The sequence below is a fragment of the Cynocephalus volans genome, chromosome 8, assembly GCF_027409185.1.
Source record: "Cynocephalus volans isolate mCynVol1 chromosome 8, mCynVol1.pri, whole genome shotgun sequence".
NCBI classification, from domain to species: Eukaryota; Metazoa; Chordata; class Mammalia; order Dermoptera; family Cynocephalidae; genus Cynocephalus; species Cynocephalus volans.
Window position 1 is genome coordinate 109911168 of NC_084467.1, and position 12152 is coordinate 109923319.

The window sequence follows — 12152 nt, forward strand, 5'->3', positions numbered from 1 at the left end:
AACAAAATATTAGTAAAGAGAATACAGCAACACATCAAAGAAATTATACACCATGATCAAGTGGGATTCATCCCAGAGATGAGAGGATGGTTCAACATATGCAAGTCAATAAATGTAATTCACCACAGCAACAAAATCAAGGACAAAAACCACATGATTATCTCAATAGATGCAGAAAAAGCATTTGACAATTCAACATCCTTTCATGATAAAGACTCAGAAAATTAGGTATAAAAGGAAAGTATCTCAACACAATAAAAGCCATATATGACAAACCCACTGCCAATACCATCTTGAATGGTACATGACAAGGATGCTCACTCTCACCACTCCTATTAATATAGTATTGGAAGTACTAGCCAGAGCAATCAGGCTGGTGAAAGAAATAAAGGGCATCCAGATTGAAAAAGATGAAGTTAAACTGTCCCTCGTTTACAGACACCTTGATCCTTTATATAGAAAAACCTAAAGATTCTACAAAAAAAACCCTTAGAGATGATAAACATTTTCAGTAAAGTTGTGGGATACAAAATGGACTTGCAAAAATCAGTTGTGTATTTACACTACAACAACAAACTAGCAGAAAAAGAAATCAAGCACTCAGACCAATGGAACAGAATAGAGAACCCAGAAATCAACCCACATACTTCCAAGCCAACTGATATTTGACAAGAGCAACAGGAGCATACATTGGGGAAAAGACTGCCTCTTCAATAAGTGGTGCTGGGAAAACTGGACATACATATGTAGAAGAATGAACCTAGATCTGTACCTCTTGCCATATACCAAAATCAACTCAAAAAGGGTTAAAGACTTATATATAAGATCCCAAACTATAAAACTCCTAAAAGAAAACATATGGGAAATACTTTAGGGAGTGGGCAAAGACTATGAATAAGACCCCCAAAACACAGGCAACAAAAGAAAAAATAAACAAATGGAATTATATAAAACTAAAAAGTTTCTGCACAGCAAAAGCAGTTAATAGCGCAAAAAGACAACCTACAGAATGGAAGAACATATTCACAAACTATGCATCCAACAAGGGATTAATATCCAGAATATACAAGGAACTCAAACAAGCTAACAGTAAACCAACAAGTAACCCGATTAAAAAATGGGCAAAGGATCTGAATAAGCATTTCTCAAAGGAAGATATACAAATGGCCAACAGACACATGAAAAATGCTCAACATCACTAAGCATCAGCAAAATGCAAACCAAAACTGCACTGAGATATCTCATCCCAGTTGGACTGGCAAGTATCAAAAAGACAGAGAATAACAAATGCTGTTGAGGATGTGGGAAAAGGGGAACCCTCCTACACTGTTGGTGGGACTGTAAATTAGTATCAAGTCATTATGGAAAGCAGTATGGAGGTTCTCAAACAACTACACATAGAACTGACATACGATCCAGCAATCCTGCTGTTGGGTATATACCCAAAGGAATGGAAATCATCATGTTGAAGGGGATACCTGCACTCACATGTTTATAGCAGCTCTGTGTGCTATAGCCAAATTATGGAACCAACCTAAATGTCTATCAATGAATGCCTAGATAAGGAAAACGTGGTATATATACACAATGGAATGCTACTCTGCCATAAAAAGAAATGAAATTCTGCCATTTGCAGCAACATAGATGAACTTAGAGAAAATTATGTTAAGTGAAATAAGCCAGGCACAGCAAATGACATACCACATGTCCTCACTCATAAGTGGGAGCTGACAAAAAAAAAAAAAAAAGATACAACAATCACGATAATTCTTTGAACTTTCTTTTTTTTTTTTTAAGATGACTGGTAAGGGGATCTTAACCTTTGACTTAGTGTTGTCAGCACCACGCTCTCCCAAGTGAGCCATGGGCCGGCCCTTCCCTGACTTCCAAAACGAGAGAATGGAACTGAGGCCACCAGGGGTGGGAAAGGGGGAGGGGAAGTTAGCGAGAAATTGGTAAAGGGCCACCAAAAATGTTTACAGTATGTAATGATCAAAAAAAAAAAAAAAAAAAAAATAAGGGCCAGCCCGTGGCTCACTCGGGAGAGTGTGGTGCTGATAACACCAAAGCCACGGGTTCAGATCCCATATAGGGATGGCCGGTTAGCTCACTGGGTGAGCGTGGTACTGACAATACCAAGTCAAGGGTTAAGATCCCCTTACTGGTCATCTTTAAAAAAAAAAAAAAAAAAATATATATATATACATATACATATATATATACACACATATATATACACACATATATATATACATATATATACGTATACATATACATACATACATATATATATATATATATATATATATATGGAATGCGAGACAATATTTGCAAACCATATATCTGATGAGGTTAGTTTCCAAAATATATAAGGAACTCATACAACTCAGCAGCAAAAAAACCAAAACAAAACAAAACTGATAACCCAATTAAAAAATGGGCTACAAATCTGAAAAGACATCTTTCTAAAAAAGACAAAAGTATATGAAAAGATGCTCAATGTCGCTAATCATCAGGGAAATGCAAATCAAAACCACAATGAATTATCACCTCACACCTGTTAGGATGGTTATTATCAAAAAAACAAAAGACAGAAAATGCTAGCAAGGAAGTGGAGAAATTGGAACTTTTGTATATTATTGGTGAGAATGCAAAATGGAGTAGCCACGTGGAAAACAGTATAGGGGTTGCTCAAAAAATTAAAAATAGAACTACCATAAGATCCAGCAATGCCACTTCTGGATATTTATCAAAAGAATTGAAATCAGGATCTTAAAGAACTATTAGCACTAGGCTGGCCAGTTAGCTCAGTTGGTTAGAGTGCAGCCTTGTAACACCAAGGTCACAAGTTCGGATCCCCACACTGGCCAGCCGCCAAAAAAATAAGATTAAAAAATAAAATAAGTAAAATAAAATATCAACATTGAAGAAATATTAGCATCCCAGTGTTCACTACAGCACTATTCATAATAGCATCTGGAAACAACCTAAATGTCCATTGATGTATGAATGAATAAAGAAAATGAGTTATGTACATACAATGGAATATTATTCAGCCTCACAAAAAAAGGAAATCCTGCAATATGAGACAACATGGATGAAACTTGAATACATTATGCTAAATGAAGTAAGCCAGTTACAGAAGTATAAATACTCCATGATTTCACTTATGTGAGGTGTTGAAAATAGTCAATCTCATAGAATTAGAGAGTAGATGGTTGTTACTAGGGGCTGGGGTGGGGGAGGGAAATGGGAAGTTGCTAATCAATGGACACAAAGTTTCAATCATGTAAGATGAGTAAATTTTAGAGATCTGCTGTACAACATTGTGTTTGTTGTTAACAATATGAGGGGTCTTCAAAAAGTTCATGGAAAGATTTGTATTACCTTTTAATTCTATTTTTCCATAAACTTTTTGGAATACCCTCATATTATACTGTGCACTTAAAAATTTGTTAAGAGCCTTTTGCCATGTAACACCCTGTGTTGCTGTGGGACTCTGTAGAGAGTCCCCACCAAGAAAAGTGGTCCTCACCAGATGTGCCTCCCTGGACCTTGGACTTCCCAGCTTTCAAAACTCTGAAAATAAATTCTGTTTATCTATAAATTAAAAAAAAGAAGTTTAAGAGGGTAGATCTCACATTAAGTGTTCTTACTACAGTAAAATAGAAATTAAGAAAAAAGAAAGGACAGCCCTTCTCCCATTCCTCAATTCTGCTGCCCAGGATATGTGCTGGCTCTTGCTGCCATTCTGGACTGTAAAAAGGTAAGCTGGAAGGAGCCTGCATCTCTGGGAACCATAGAGCTGCCACAGCAGCCCAGGAGGCCTTCCTTTAGACTTCTTTTACATGATAAATTTCTATGTTAAGTCGTTTTTATTTTGAAGTTACTATTATTGGCAGCTGGGGAGGAAGAAGGTAAAGCAGCTGTCCTTCAGTTCCCTGTGTGTGGGCGTGTGTGTGCGCGCGCGTGCACGCGCGCAGAGGAAAATACTCCCAGGAAAAACAAAAGAAGGCAAGTGGCTCTATCTGTCTAATCTCTTCCAACTTGATCTCCAGGTAAATAGACTGGGGGATGGTAAACTACAGCCCACTGGCCAGCTGTCTATTTTTGTAAATAAAGTTTCATTGGAACACAGATATACTCATTTTTTAATGTATTGTCTATGGCTGCTTTTGTGCTATAATAGCAGAATTGAGACTATATAGCCCTCAAAGCAGAAAATATTTAAAGAAAAAGTTTGCTGATCCCTGAAATAAACTAATGATACTTTCTACAGGGAAGAGTACAATATGTCCTGGTAAGGATTACTAAAAGTAAATAAACCCATAATCTATGAAGCATGGCTCCCTATTGACTGTCACATAAACCATACAACAATCTGGGGTATAAAATGGAGATGTTTAGCAACTTAAATGCTCCTGCTGTAGACTGCTCAACCTGCCTCCCCGCTCAACCTCATTGAAACTTCAATCCCCATTGTAACTGTTGGGGGTGGGAAATCCTATCACAGTAATTGAAAGGTGGGACCTTGAAGAGGTGATCAGATTGCAGGACCATGCTGTAAAGAACAGATTAAAAATGGTGGTCATGGGCGTGGTTTGGAGGGCTTTAAAAAGAGAGTGAATGAGGAGGTTAGTCTCTCTCTGCTCCACCATTTTTGCGGTGTGATATTCTGCTGTCACTGTCACCACCACCAAGGCTCTTACCAGATGTGTTCCCTGGACTTTGGACTTCCCAGCCTCAGAAACTGTAAGCAATAAATTTTGTTTTCTTTATAAAATACCCAGTTCTGTGTATTTTGTTATAAGCAACAGAAACAGACTAACACAGCTCCCTACTGTATGAGGTAGGATACCCACAAAACCTCACATGAAGTCCTCATCCGTTGAACTTTCTGTTCTTAAATTCTGTTCTGTCCCATTACTCTCTTCCTCTATTCCTGTGCCAGTATCCATACTATTTGTTTACTTTAGGAATACAGCTGTATGGTTGAAGAATTAAATAAGATCATGCTGAGCTTTGTTTCTGATGGATACCAAACTCATCTTGCTGCCCTCTTACTTCTCTGTGTGAAGTTATATAAAACTTGTATGTTTTGTTATGTAGTGGATGTCAGTGCTCTACCGCAATCCCCTTGGATCCTTTTATCATTTTTTGGTTATTTTCCCTATAGCCTTCTTTGCTCAAATACAGAGAGTCTTAGAAATGCCTGTGAATTTGTGGCCGCCAGGATGGCCCTTATCCTATGACTGAAGTGTGCAACAGTATGAAGACTCCAGCTCCCTTGCCTGAAGTAAGGATAATTCTGAGGCATAAGCTTCATTCCAGAAATCCTTTGCATGATCAGGCTTTCTCTTTGCAGGATGCTGAGAGCTCAGCCTTGGTTGGCTTCCTCCCCTTCTCTGTCCTGCTTTTCCCACTCCCTTGCTAGTTTCTTCTGGGAGAACTTCCTTTATCACTTGCACACAAACCTTTGTCTCAGGATCTGCTGCTGGGAAACCTGACTTACAACACCTAAGGAGAAGCAGAGAATTAATACAAATTTACCTTTTAAAATTGATGTTGAGATTGGCAGTCATGACAATTCCCCCAGCTAACAATGCAGTCATACCAGTAGTAGCATCAATTATGGTTGCAATGGCACCTCCGTGAAGAAATCTAGTTACGACAGGAGGGGAAGAGAAATGTTTTTAGAAGTTCTGAAAACAGAGAGCCACTCAGGAGAAAAAAATTATCCAAGTATCTTCACACAATTTACTTAGGAAAGGTTCACTTAGTCCACATTAAGTATATTGAATGTCAGATAATACCCATATCACTAACTTTATTTTGTTCATAGCATAATAGTGTAGTTTTAAGCATTTGTAATAAAACTGAAACCTAATAGTAATCAGATCACAAGCAAGTAAAAAGCTAAAATATAATTTAGAAAATTTATATTATGTTTTTATCAAATAAACTATATACATTCATTGTGTAAAAATTTAGAAAATACAGATAAGAAGAAGAAAAATTTAAATAAAAATTTTAAGGCCCATAATACTACCGACTAGTCAGTGATAAGCCACTGTTGACATGTTAATGATACTCCCTCAAATTATACTCTAATTGCCCTATGTCCTATAATAATATATATATATCCTTTAATATTGTTTGAAAAATATTAAAAATTTAGATAATATGTCCTTTAATAATATATTATAAACATCTTTCCATGTCAATAAATATATATCTGCATTACTATTTCAATGCCTTCATTATAGTCCATGGATATACTGGGGTGCTGTAAGAAAAAATGTTTTAGATCCACACTTTTAGGCTATCATTCTTACCCAGGTGCTCCTTGTAGGTAAGGACCTCCTTGAAACAAGCAAACTATCCTTTTCTCAGCATCATTACAGAACATTGCATATTCGAAGCCAAGGCCATCCTCAAAGCTTCTGGTGAAGAGCTGGCCATGTACCATTTGTTCGTTCATAAACTTTGGGTCTGAAGGGACATGAGGGGGATGGCATGAGAAGCAGGTATGAGAGAAGTGCCATGACAAAGCTAAGCACCTGTTCCCTGCTGGAATCACATTTCAGTGGGTGACCGATTAAAATGTCAACTAGGGGCCGGCCCTGTGGCTCACTCGGGAGAGTGCGGCACTGGTAGCACCGAGGCAGCGGGTTCGGATCCTATATAGGGATGGCCGGTGCGCTCACTGGCTGAGTGTGGTGCAGACCACACCGTGCCGAGGATTACGATCCCCTTACTGGTCAAAAAAAAAAAAAAATATGTCAACTGGGTGCAAGATGGGAGGGTCCCAAAGAAACAATATACAATCTTTGTTCTTGTGGAGTTAACAGCGTAACTAAGCACAGAGTAAACATACGTGAAATAAAAAAAAAGTACTTATCCACACATGGCAATCAGGAAATACAGTATGTATATAAAGCTACCAGTGTACGAATAAAATGGTAAGGCATAGACAGAAATCTTTCTTGGAATAAATGTGGTTTAAATGTTATTTTAAATAAATAAATAATGTAACAGTTTTACTGGAAGACATGAGTTTAGCCTGTCAGTTATACTGACTCAAACAGGGCCAGTTCAGCCCAATGTTCAGTGTGATTGTGACTCTAAGCCCCCAAACTGGGGGTTAGAATAATTAGGGTTTGTGAAATCAAATTAGTGGGGTTGTAACCAGACTTTAAAGAGAAACAGACTATTTTACATATATTCTGAGTAAGTACTAGTGTACTTGTTAACAGTTTTTTCACTTATACAACTATGTGCAAGTTGGGTGTTCTGAGTTCAGTAAAAATTTAGGTCACTTCAAAATAAAGACTGTAAAGCTACTGCTCTAAAGGAAGGATATATTTGTCCTTTCATATATTTTTTTTTTTGGAAGCTGCTTGGTATAGGGATCAAACCGTGGACACTGGTGTTATCGGCACCATGTCTGACTAAATGAGCTAACCAGCCAGCCCTTGTCTGTTCATACCTATTTAAAAATTTAATCCCTCATACTCTTAGCTTTCTTTTATAGCTCATCATAATTTTCCATGCATAAAATTGTCTAAGTTTCTTTTATTTCTGCTGAATTTACATTTACAAACTTAGAAAAAGATACGACATGAGAAGATCTGGGAGAAGTGGGGAGGACAGGGGAGGATGCCTTGGACTTATGCCACAAGCATCCTGGGAGCAGGTACCCTATATTTTAGACTTTGTATGCCCAACAACTGGCACAGATATGAATCCGCTATATGTACTCCAGCAGTTGTTGAGTAAATTAATGATTCAGAGGGCCAGACAAAGAAATTTAAAACTGAGGATCAGCATTATGGTATAGTGGAAAAAAACCTTACCCTGGGAGTCGGGAAAGTTAAATTCCTGGCTTATCTCTGGCCTAGAACTTGTTCTTTTGCTCCATACTTCATCCATACAACGAGGAAATAAACCTAAACGACCTCTAAAATGTCCTCCAAATCTGACATTCTGGAACTTCAGGATAAGGTAAGCATCAAATCCTTCTAATTTTTTACTTAGAAGTTGAAAATTCCTGGTCTAGATTACTAAACCTGGAGATTATCTCATAAAAATGAGAAAAATAAGGAAGATGGAACAAGTTTGTTAGAAATGCAGAATCTTGAGCTCTACCTCTGACCTTCTGAAGCAGAGCCTGCACTTTAACAAGATTCCTAGGTGCTTCATATTCATTTTAAAGTCTGAGAGGTACTAGTCTTTTTTTTTTTTTTTTTTTTTTGTCTTTTTCGTGACCGGCACTCGGCCATTCCCACATAGGGTCCGAACCCGCGGCAGGAGCGTCGCCGCGCTCCCAGCGTGCACTCTCCCGAGTGCGCCGCGGGCTCGGCCCGAGGTACTAGCCTTTTAAGATGAGGGATAACAGTGAAGGTAGTGGAGGAGTAACATAATCGGATTTGCATTTTGAATCACTCTGACAGCTGGGTGGAAAAGGGCTTTGAAGAGGATAAAAAAGGAGTCAGGAGATGAGTTAGAAGACCACTGTAACACTATAAAATCACAATCACCAAATTTATTGCTAGGTGGAGTGATTTTCTCTAGTAGTGCTCAGTTATATGATGGTCTGTACAAAGAAGAGATGGGAGATGATCAGAGTCATCCAGGGCTGGGGTTTTCCTAGGTAAGTGGGCTAGAGAAATTCAGATAGAAGAGGGCTAGTCTGTTCAATGACTCAATGAACAGAGATATCTTAATGAGATCACAGAATTGTTTCTAAGGGGCCCTTGAACAAGTAGGCTGGAAGAGAAAAGGCTGTGGTAAGAAAACAGGATGTCTGGGGCTAGCTGATTAGCTCAGTTGGTTAGAGCATGGTGCTGATAACACCAAGGTCCACGGTTCAATCCCTGTGTTGGCCAGCTGCAGAGAGAGAAAGAAAGAACACAGGATGTCTACATGTGTGCATTTGTAGGTTGTATACTTTCTGAAGATAAGGCTCAAGATATTCATGGGAGTGGCTGGGGCTGTCAGGGAGAAAAGTTCACAGGTGACGAGGAAGCAAATGAAGTGAGGAGCCACCGTGGATGCCGGAGTTGCTGAGAATGGTGGCAGAGCTGGGTAGAGGGAAAGACAGTTAACCAGGTGCTGAAATATTCAAGCCTTGAGGGAGAGGTTAGTAGATGACAGCAACGAGGAGGGAAGGAAGAGGAGGGTGATAAAGTCAAATGGTATATACCCCAAAGGAACAGAGGGTCTTCTAAGATGGGGGATAAATAATGGTTTGAAAGCAAGTGTGGGCAGCAGAGAGCCTCAAACTCCTTTTGATTCTGAGATGGTCAAGTTTCAGTCAAGAGGGGGTGGGAGGCTTAATGAGGGATTGGACAGAACCATGTAGGAATGGAACCCTGGAAAACATTGACATTTAAGGAGTAGGTAGAAGGAGAGAGGGAAGATTAGTCAGAGAGGTTTATGAAAGACAAAAGAGAAAAAATTTCAAGGAGAATGAGACCATCAGGGAGGTACAGCATAAGGGCTGAACAACGCCTACTGAACTTGGCACTTAGGTTGCCAGTGGCTTCAGGGAAGACATTTCAGCAGAGCCGTTAGGGTAGACTACACTGGGGCAAGGACATTCAATTAATTGTGTGATGTGGTGGTAATTGTTAGAATGGGATCAGCAACACAAATTGCTATTTTTTTCCTTTATTCATAAAATAGAATAATTCTTATCTCTATATCAGAGATTCTACAAAGAAAATTAAGAGCTCTACCATTTTTTCTTGGTTAAAGTAGTTTTATTTTTGTTTCATTCATTCCTTCAGTAAATAATGAAGTATCTACCATGAGGAAACTGAGGCACAGAAAGGTAAACTACCAAAGTCACATAGCTTGAACTGTGGAACCTGAATTTGAACCCAGGTACTAAATTTCAACAATTAAATTAGGAAGTTGTTGGCTTTTGGATGGCCTCTAAAACCATGAGACTGAATGAGATTACCAATGGAGTACAGAAAAGAAAAGAGTACTAAGAACTGGGGGATCCCTAACATTAAAAATTTGAGGATGAGGAGGAACTGGCACAAGAAACTGAAAAGGAGGGACCAGTTAAGAGGGCAAATGTGGTATCCTGAAAGCCAAGTTCAAGGAGAAAGGAGGGGCCGGCCGTGGCTCACTCGGGAGAGTGTGGTGCTGAGAACACCAAGGCCCCGGGTTCGGATCCCATATACGGATGGCCGGTTCGCTCACTGGGTGAGCGTGGTGCTCACAACACCAAGTCAAGGGTTAAGATCCCCTTACCGGTCATCTTTTAAAAAAAAAAAAAAAAAAAAAAAAAGGAGAAAGGAGTTACCAGTTGTGCCAGAAGCTCAGAGATGGTATTACATTTTGCAACATGAAGGTCACTGGTGCCCTTGACAAGTGTAGTTGTGATAGAGTGGGGGAGGATATGTGTGTGAGAGCCTGATTGGAGCGGGTTCAAGAGAGACCAAGAAAAGAGAAAAAGGCAGTTGTGGCACATCTGTATGCTGATGAGAAAGATCCGGCATAGAGATATCCTTAAGTAGGCCAAAGGGGATGGGACACAGTGCACAGGTGGAAGGCGTGGCCTCCCCTAAGAGTATGGACAGTTCATTCACAGCAGGAAAGAAGCAGAACCTGAGGCACAGATGCTGGGAGGAGTACACATGAGGCAGCAGGAGCTCGGAAGTGCTCTTCTAACTGCTTTTATTTTCTCTTAGTGAAATAGGAAGTGAGATCAGCTGAGAGTGAGAATGGGAAAAAAATTATTAGAGGCATAAAAAGAAAGAAAAAGGTAGGAAACAGTCATCTAGGGGAGCAGGAGAGTGAACAGACTAGGAAAATATGAAATATGATCGTCAGGCAACATTTAAGGGCCCACTTGAGGTCATTTTTAAAAAACCATAACAATTCCCAAACTACTATCTAAAGGTGTGTTTATATGATTAAAAGATAACAAGTAACTTGGAAATGTCTGTATGAAGTCCATGAGAAGGGGGCTGGCCAGTTAGCTCAGTTGGTTAGAATGTGGTGTTATAACACTAAGTTCAAGGGTTTGGATCCCTGCACCAGCCAGTCAACAAAAACAAAACAAAACTCCATGAGAGCAGGAACCCCATCTGTGTACTCAGGCCTATTTTAGGAATACAATGCTTGGCATTGCACAGATGCTAAACAGATATTTGTTGAATGAATAAATACTGTATGTTGCAAATAAGAAACAAAAAAGATTCTAAAAACAAAGAATGTATTAGGTATACATATATAAAGTTCTTCAGTTAGGTTCAATAAGTTGGCCACATAGGTGCAGAAGAGGTGAAACAAATATTTCACATGGGAGACAGGTTGTTAGTTGACTGCAAGCCAACACATGGCTCTTATTCTGCCCGGATAGAACATAATCTGAGTTCCAAGTGTAGTTCTGGGAAACAAACACTAAGAAGTTTTCTGGCAGACTGGAACATATCCTGGGAAGAGCAACCAGGAATGTGAAGAGACTGAAATACTCTGGGAGAAATGCCAGAAAACAACAGGGAAGATGGCCTGACAAAGAGAAGAACTGTCAGGTGCACAGGCGTGAGATACAAAAATCTAATTCCTGCACATGCAAGCATGCCAAGTGAAAGAATTATGCTTATTCTGTGTGTTCCTGGATGGCAGAACTCAACAAATGGGTGAAAGTCACAAGAAATATTATAGCTCAATATAGGAGAAAGAAGAAATCACTAATAATTATAGCTGTTCAAAATGGAAGAAGCCCCTTTGTCTGAAGTACCCCATCATTGGAGGGGTTCAAGTTAAATTCAGATGACTGATTTAAGGGTTAATGCAGAAAGCAAGAGGAGGCAGAAAAAAGGTAGACTGTATAGTGGTTCCCAACCCTACTTCCAGCCCCAAACAACTGAGAGAGCCATTGTCTTTTCTTCATTAGCAGTGGCTTAATAAGACTATGAGCTCCACCAGAGTGGGCATCTCACCTGTTTTGTTCAGTGCTATACCCCAGTGCCTAGCACAGTAGCTGCCACATAGTAGGTGCTCAATAAATATTTGTATAAAGAAGGTTAGTGATTCTCAAGGGGGAATAGGAGGAAGAAGTACTGGAGATAACACCCCTTAAGTGATTCTGATGGTATTTTAGCATGACCAGACTAAATGATCTTCGAGGT

At 39.3% G+C, this 12152-nt stretch overlaps 1 protein-coding gene across 1 annotated transcript in view; it reads right to left on the bottom strand.

Annotated features, from left to right (window-relative positions):
- The window catches only part of THEM4 (thioesterase superfamily member 4), a 59035-nt gene that overhangs the window by 29737 nt on the left and 17146 nt on the right, over nt 1-12152 (bottom strand). The window contains exons 3-4 of the mRNA XM_063106573.1: nt 6336-6492; nt 5551-5661 (exon numbers count right to left, since the gene is read on the bottom strand). Coding sequence (XP_062962643.1) covers nt 5551-5661; nt 6336-6492 — 268 coding nt within the window. The remainder of the gene's footprint in view (nt 1-5550; nt 5662-6335; nt 6493-12152) is intronic.